The 8904-nt window shown below is 36.6% G+C and overlaps 1 protein-coding gene across 1 annotated transcript; it reads right to left on the bottom strand.

Moving 5' to 3' along the window:
- Nucleotides 1-2450: 2450 nt before the first annotated feature.
- On the bottom strand, nucleotides 2451-8683 carry LOC114253455 (ras-related protein Rab-18). The gene is made up of 6 exons (XM_028188331.2): nucleotides 8658-8683; nucleotides 8368-8457; nucleotides 7801-7968; nucleotides 7080-7221; nucleotides 6635-6757; nucleotides 2451-5108 (listed from the first exon to the last, which is right to left on the bottom strand). The coding sequence occupies exons 2-6, from the start codon at nucleotides 8439-8441 to the stop codon at nucleotides 4989-4991; spliced, it is 627 nt and encodes a 208-aa protein (XP_028044132.2). The 5' UTR covers nucleotides 8442-8457; nucleotides 8658-8683; the 3' UTR covers nucleotides 2451-4988.
- Nucleotides 8684-8904: the final 221 nt, after the last annotated feature.

Raw genomic sequence — 8904 nt, 5'->3', positions numbered from 1 at the left:
ATCAGTTTCTTAAGTTGTAATATTGTTTGAATTTTACATAAACGTGATCCAGTATTAATTGACGTAGACTAGTAGGTATTGTTATTATCTACCGTTAAATGATTCCGTAATTTCCATTTTACTCGATTAGTGCCATGGCAAAAACGCTTAAAATAGATAGCGTACTCGTCGTTAATTTATTTAGGTTCGTTAAAGAAATAGTTTTGCTTAATTGTCCTACTAATTACAGACATGTTTTTATCTTGACTTTTTTAATGGTTCTGTGGCGACTACCGTGCACTAAACGCTCGTACTGTGCCCGATCAATAACCCTGTGCGCCATCATGCCTATTCAGGACTTTACTCAATAGCTTTCCGAATGCACTATCTTTTCGAAAATTGATCTTGTTAAAGCTTACAATCAGATTCCTATAAATCTCTCCGACATAGCGGTAGCGGTAGGCAGCGGCTTGGCTCTGCCCCTGGCATTGCTGAAGTCCATGGGCGACGGTAATCACTCACCATCAGGTGGGCCGTAGGTATATACCTAGTCAGGTCATAAATTCTGTCACATGTTTAATGTAAAATAATTGAAACAAGTTTATTCATTATGTAACCATTCATATACCAAAATGAACTTAACAAAACATAGATTCTTATGCCTGTCCTGGTGAAACTGGAAAGGCCTCCGGGCCACCAGTAATCCTTCAATCATAAAAAAAAAAAAAAAAAAAAGATTCTTATGACACTAAAGTTTATTCAAAATGACCTCCGTGATTTTGAATACAGGCCTTCAATCTACGCGGCCAGTCGCCTATCGCAGCACGAACGAGGTCCATGTCAATATAGGCGGCTGCCTTAATCAAGGATGTCTTGAGTGACTCCAAATGGGGTGTGAGGCTTTGAGCACGCCTTTTCCTCCAAGTGTTGCCATATCTTGTAATCTAACGGATTCAAATCTGGACTGGAAGAGGGCCAGTCTTCATGCCGGATGAAGTCGATTTCACGCGCCGCCAGCCAGTCTTGTGTGCTCTTCGCTCTATGAGCTGGCGCCGAATCTTGTTGGAATACCCAGTGCCTGTTATTGAACATGGTATGAGAAACAGGTTCCACAAGGTTCGTCAGGACTGTATTTTGATATACAACTGCATTCGTTTTTACACCTTTCTCACAAAAATGTACCTCTGTTAAGCCCCAATAAGAAGCTCCCGACCATACCATGAGCGAGGATGGAAAATGACCTCGTTGGACACGCGGAATACGGTTGCTCGCTTCTTCACTACTGTGTGCGTACACCTTATCATTTTGTTTGTTGTAGCTCTCTTCTACGGTAAAAAATTTTTCATCCGAAAAAAGAATTTCCCGATTTATTTTTTTCCGCGTACCGCTTCAACAAAGCGCGGCATCTCTTCAGTCTCAGGTACATTAGACGAGCATTCAAACGATGTCCTGTTTTTCTTCGATATGCCCGAAGCCCTAAGTCTTCATTTAACACCCTTTTCACCGTGGTTCTGCTTAACCCCATCTGAAGGGCCAACACTTTCTGCTTACGTTTGGGATTTCTTTGAATTCGCGCCTTCACAGCTTTTATCACTGCTGGAGTCCTAACAGACCGAGGGCGACCACTTCTTGACCTGTCATCTACACTAGAGTCTTCATTGTATCGTTTGATGGTACGATAAACGAATCTTTTGGTTATATTCAAAATTTTCAGTATGTTAAAAATTTGAATTGGCGCGTAACCGCAACGATGCAAAGCAATAACTGCAACACGGTCTTCTTTAAGCGTCCACTCCATATTTAAAAATGAGTAAAATTCTAAAAGTATACATTTTTATTTTCATGAACAATTCGAAATTCGAATTCAATAAACTTTTTTGTGGCCAGCATTCTAAAAGAAAAGTTTTTACTGTGTGACAATACTTATGACCTGACTAGTTATTTAAGCGTATATAAATATGTATATCAGTCTGGTGCGTATGGTACAGGGAATCTTAGTTTGGGGCCAGAAAACCGTGTGTGACTTGACCATGGTTATTATTCCCCATGTGATATCTATGGGCTTCGTTAATCACTTAATATCAGGTGAATTCTCACCTCTATTGAACGATCTACTACAATAAAAATCTTCTTCTTTTTCTTCACCTTATTCCACTAGGTGGGGTCGGCACAGCTGACTTTTTTCTTCTATCAGCCGTCAACACTCACTCCTCTCTCTCACATATCGTCATTGACACACTCCATGCATGTCTTCTTCGGTCAACCTCTTCCCCCTTTCTACTACAATAAAAACGCAGTCACGAAATCACAGAAGGTACCTTGAGGCTTCAATCCTGAAGATTATAAGTCAGGAGAGAGGAGATTTATTTTAAGAAATATTATCCTACAAATGTAGCATATGTTTTTGAAATATTTGGATTTCCGACTTCGTAAAGTCGGAAAATACGAATGAAAATAAAACAACGAAAGTCTTTGTAAATATTGTTTTGTAAATTTGCTTCCATAGTTTTATTAAAAATACAGCACAAAATGCCAATGATCATTTTGGCAAAATAATAAAATTATCATACCCACTAAATATAATAACATAGACAAATATAATGTAATTGCAACATACAAACAACACTAGTGTAAGTGTTCTCTCTAAATTAGATTCAAAATATTAATATTTTACAAATTGTGCACAACTTCTAAATACGAAGCTAAAGCTAAAGGTCATAATTGTTAGAAATATTCATATCAATCGTCTGGAAATCTTATTTGGAAATTGTAACATTTCTAAGGTAAGCTTTATAACAGCTGACGTAAAGGAAGCCTCCGATACACAAAGACAAGTGTTCACACTGAAGCTTTCTGATGTGCTAGCATTAGATATATTGTTATTTTATTGGGAATATTAGAGGTCTGGTATGGTAAGGTACCGCCCTGTTTATATCTGCCGCGAGCAGTCATACATTTCAATATCCTCTAGACAGCCATTATACAATTAAAATTTCGACCTCATGTCTCAAAGTGCCCCGGCCCCGGTAACTAATTAACACTAGATCAATTGATTCATTAATCAATAAAACAAATAAAGCTTTTACTAACGTTTTTGCACAGCACGTAATGTAACACAAATAGCTCAATGAATCGGCTAAGGTCAATGTCCTTGTATGAAGCGATCAGCTTGCCTTCGCTGTTGATTGCTGATTCAATAACTTAATGAAATCATAGGCTAGTGGAAGAGCAATGAAAATCAATCCTATAGAAATAGAGGTTAGAGCGTACCTATATGCTATTAAATAAATATTTTCTAGGGAAGCGATGACCTCTGTTCTGGAGTTACGATGGTTAACCGAATGTGTGTTACCATTACAAGCAATTGGTTTTGCAAATGGCAAAGGTCATAAGATTCGATTGACGGAAATTTTTATTTTAACGCCCCATCTTTTGTTTAGTCACTTAGAAGTATGGTTTATTGGTAACATTTTCATAACAAAGTGACACTAAACACCACACAAAGCTTGCATAATATGTTCCGTAATGGCATACGCAATTGTAGTTTTCGCTTACGGGACCCGCAAGTACATAAACTCTCTACGTAATCCAATCCAGTTTCTGCAAGATAGCCGGAGCACCGTGGAATATGAGGAGGTTCTTCACGGTGACTTCCAATTAGAACCGATACGTACGTATCTGAAGACAGCGTCAGAACGCTTCTTTGATAAAGCGGCGCGTCACGATAACCCTCTCATTGTGGCCGTCCCTAACTACATATCCAACCCAGATGATGGGGCAACGCAAAGTCGATGTAGTCCTAAACATGTCTTATAGGATCCTCCCGATCCACTCTCGGTGCTTTTATGCTCTCCAATCACTGGTCATCGTTCTCGCCGGATCTTCTCAGTGGGTCGTGATTCCGATCCGGTAGAAGATTCGACGAAGCACTGCTTTTGCTAGAGCTAGTGTTAGAAATTTACTCAGGTTGGGCCCGTGAGCTCACCTATAGGTCCGAGTCGAATAGCCTCTTCGGCTACCAACGACTAGGTTGAGGAAAAAAAAAAAGGTGAAATTCCTGGAAAAAGCTGGGGATGCCTAACACAAAATCCTCTGTGGCGCATGTAGCCTCGTGCTGCGTCTTGTCTGAATACAACACCTGTGATCATTGGACAGTACGTCTTCTTCAAAAAAACCAAATTGCTCAACAAATTGACTGCCATGTAGGTCACAGGTACTCTACGCGGCGCATTGAAGTAATGATGTCGATTTCTGGATTCGTTCGGATTCGTGAATCGTCTGGATTGCCTAACTAGGCCGTTTTAGGTATCTTAGAAACATATCATTTCTCAGTATCTTCAGATTCGCCTTTTTCCGAGTCTACTAGATCTTCCGGTGTCTTAATAAGAAAATCGAAGAGAGAAATGGTCATAATTACCACAGTGCGCCCTGTAGGGCACCGGTGACCTACAGGCAGTCAACGTGTTAAAGTTAAAAATTAACACAAACGAAAAAGATTATAATTTGAGCCCAGTCAACACATAATGACACAAATTATTCTGTACACAAAAGTTGTTTAACCCTTTGACTGCTGTGTAAGTCACCGGTGACCTACGCGGCGCATTGAAGCAATTGTGTCGATTTCTTTTACTAAGCGCCTGAATTACCTAGCATTGTCACCGGTGACCTAAATGGCAGTCAAAGAGTTAACATTTAATCGCAATTATATCTAAAATATTAACGAAAAAACAATAACATCAGTTATATTAATACCAATTAATTGGTAATTTTTTAGTGCTGTGCTTTAATCTTACTCTTTAATGATATTTTCTTCGGTTTTCGCGAGTTGTAGACATAATTTAAATTAACTAAAACTGTAAAGGTATTTTAAATTTAATGTTCATTCGGATCATATCAATTCATTGGTAATAATAACATTACCAGTTTAATGCGATTATAATTTTGATTCTACGAATCAGTGATATTATATAAAATCTGATATTCCTCCGGATCACAGTTATTTTTAGCATTTATTTTATGGAACAAGTTGTTTCGTAGCACGATCCACCTTGTCCTCTCGCTTCTTCCTCTGTAACCCGAATGTTTGAGGCCGATGTGTCTTTCTCCCATAATCCAGGAGTTTCGATAATCTATTGAGATAAAATATACTATAATTCCTTTTTAATAGCTTCAGACGTATGTATGTTTGTAACAGAATATTTGAACATGATTTTGACCCCCTTCAAAACGTCAGATTAACTCGAAATTTGGTATACTGAATAAGGATGACACGGAACATTAAACAAAAATTACAAAAATTGAAATTCAACTAAAAAATGAAAAATAAATAATACTTTAAAAAAAAACTAATAAAATAACCTTCTATAGAAAATCCAACTAAAAAATTGAAAATAAACTTTAATAAATTTGAATTAAAAATAGTGTAAGAAAAATGATTTTATTGTAAAAAAGCGTAGGGTGCATGGTATCAGTAGTTATAAATATATTATCACAGGTCAATCCCGATTCTGCAGGATAGCTGTCGTAGCACCATGGTTCCAGAGGAACGTGGATCTCCACGATGACCTGGAGCTCGACCCCGTCAGTAAGTATCTACAGTCGGCATCGCTGTGCCACTTTGAGAAGACGGCACGACATGAGAACCCTCTTGTCGTGGCCGCTGGAAACTACATACCCGATCCTGTAGACCGAATGGTAAACCGTCGACGTCGCCCAAAGCACGTTATCACGGATCCTCCTGATCCATTAACGGTGCTTTTAAGCACTACAAACACCGGTCACCGTCCTCGTCGAACCCGTCGCTTGTGACGAAGGGCTCGACGAGCGAATTAACCCACAGACACAGCCCACTGAGTTTCTCGCCGGATCTTCTCAGTGAGTCGCGTTTCCGACCCGGTGGTAGATTCTGCGAAGCACTGCTCGTGCTAGGGTCAATGTTAGCAACTCTCCGGTTTGAGCCTCTCAAGGCTATCAGCATAGGTGGGAATAGAAAATGAACAGATATAAGTAGATAGGTTATTTTGATAATATCCTGAAAAGCATCCCACGCTTTTTTATAATAAAATCATTTTTTCTTAACCCTATTTTTAATTCAAGTTTATTAAAATTTATTTACTATTTTTTAGTTGGATTTTCTATAAAAGCGTATTTTGTTAGTTTTTTTAAACTATTATTTATTTTTATAGTCCCTGCATGTCACTGCAACAATACAGTGTAGATCATATTTCTTCAGCTCCAAGTTGACGTAATGATAGATAGTATTTGACCATGAAATTACCAAAATAGTAATTTCGTAGGCCGACTCGGATCAGTCAATGGAGCTAATTACTATTTTACGACACCAATTGACAAGTGATCAGGTTCTTCAGCAATGTTCTGGAGTAATTGTCTGTTGTTAATCGTTGATGAAAATAGCCAGTAGTACTAACAAGAATAAGATGGGGTGACAAAAATCAGAACGAACAAATTAAAAGAACCCTTATAGAAATAGAATAAAACATAAAATTCAGTAACATACATTTTGGGTCAGTTACTTATGATAGGCAGTAACTTGGCTCTGCTTTTGATATTAATAACGCCCATGAGCGACGGTAACCACTCACCATCAAGTGGGCTGTATGCTCATTTGGCTATAAGGACCATAAAAAAAACATACCTTTTGGGTTAGTTCCTCAAAGGCGAGATGTATGCCTTCTTGTGTTTTAGCACTGCTCTCGATGAAAAGCATTCTGTGTTTCTGAGCGAAGGCCTGACCGTGTTCACGGGGTACCGCTCTATCCTAAATTATTTTGCATCAGTTACTCTTTAAGACTTACAGAAGGAATACATTATTTCAACAATAAAAATTCTTCTTCAGGAAACACTACAATACAGACTATGAGCATTTATACCCATTGTTACTAAATTTATTATGCATGAAACTAAGATTTTCTTTGTTACATTCTGATTATCCTCATGTCCAGTCATGGGTGGCATTGACCGCATGATATAGACTACTACAGATCTACTATAGATCCGACCGTGGCTGGTGTTTTGTCCATGGCTTGCCCATGCATGCTTTCTAAAAATGAAATAGCAAGAATTAAAATAAATAATATCACCTTATCAATTTTATTTCCAACGACCAAACAGACAATATTCTTATTCGTAGTGTAAACTTGTAACTCTTCAACCCATTCATTTAACTTTGCCAAGGTTTTTGGTTCAGATACGTCATAAACTAATATAGCACCGTGCGCTTCTCTGAAACAAACGTACTAATGATGACACGAGAGAAGCTTGTATAAGTTAAACTTACTATTAATTTGCATACAATATTAACATTATATTTTTTAAGAGTTTGCAGTCGGTGTATTTCAATTTTAACACTATTGTTCAGTAGTTTTTGCACTTGAACAGAGACTAGTTTCATACGCACACATATTCTATTATAATATATAAGGATATGGAGAAGTTAGTGTAAAACTAATTCCACTAGAAGTAATCAGTCAATAGGTAAAGTGATTAAGCAGGAATTATAGGCGTTGGTAATAAAAAAAGGCCAATTTAATACAATAGTTGATAAAGTGTTAAATTAAATATCGACGCTTGAAAGGCAAACGTGACTAAGCGACAATAACTGCTTTGTACATAAATGATAGGCAATAACCATATTCGATGCGCAAAAAAAAAATATTTCTAGGTATATTAAAATCATTTCGATCCTACAGCTAGATTCGTTGAAATAGAATTTTTTTCAGGTATTTCAACTTTAAATTAGTCTACTGTAAAGTTCACGCATTGTCGCTTAGTCACGTTTGCCTTTCAAGCGTCGATATGTACCTGTAAAAACTGGTTGTTAAAGTTCTATATCGTTCTTGTCCTGCCGTATCCCAAATTCCGAGTTTAACTTTTAGTCCATTTACATCCATAATCTTATGGTTGTAGTCCACTCCGATTGTAGCAGGGAACTGTGCTTGGTAGTCGCCTTTTGTGAACGCTAATATAATACTGGAGAAGAACAATGTTTGGTACCTATTCTTATTCTAATCTAGGTAAGTTTTTTCTTATTTACCATATATTTTGAACTACAATACTTAACGAGTAAATAATGTAATATGTAAATATTCATAAATATTGACATAGCTACGTAAAACTCCAATAATTGTAATTAGTTGACAAATTAAAACATAGTTTGGCATTTTTTTGAAAAAAAATATCTGCTTTCATTAAAAATTCTTTCACATCTCAAGAAAACCGTATGTACATGAGTCTAATGTCAACTTTTAGTTTTAAAATTATAGTAAGTATGTAAGACAATCACATCACAGCAGTATGAGTCAGCTGTTGTCGTTCTGGTTTTGAAATTAATAATATTATTTTGTTCTTATTGAAAGAATATTCACTCACCTAGATTTACCAACGCCACTCTCACCAAGCAACAGAATTTTCAATTTAGCAACACAATCCATTGTTAAAGACATCTCTGCGTAATTACATCTAGGGAAAGTGATAACGTTGTAACAATACTAAAAACTGACGTAATATCCCGGAAGTTGTATTATTTTATAGAATATCTAATTAGAAACTTGCTATAATTTCCAATTTAATTTGGATATAAACAGATTTATGAATATTAAAGCAAATCCGAAAGTGTTTTCAGGTAAATTTACAAAAACAACTTTTGGCAAGTTACTTACCTACAACTTTGACGTTTGGGTTTTCCGTTTTGACATTAAGTCATTGACATTGCGTTTTGTTATTATCAGTGGTCTAAAAACAGTTAAATTTAAGAAAATTAAATATGTAGGTATTTTCTAATAATATTCTATTAATGTTAAATGCTTAAATCAATGCTTAAACAAATTTTCTCGGATTTTAATTGAAGGGTCTGAGTATTAAGATTAGCTATAATTTTACTATTGCTATAATCTAAACGCAAACTTA

Source organism: Bombyx mandarina, chromosome 06 (genome assembly GCF_030267445.1).
Source record: "Bombyx mandarina strain Sakado chromosome 06, ASM3026744v2".
NCBI classification, from domain to species: Eukaryota; Metazoa; Arthropoda; class Insecta; order Lepidoptera; family Bombycidae; genus Bombyx; species Bombyx mandarina.
The sequence above is the reverse complement of the archived record's forward strand: the minus strand, read 5'-3'. Positions and strand labels throughout refer to the sequence as shown.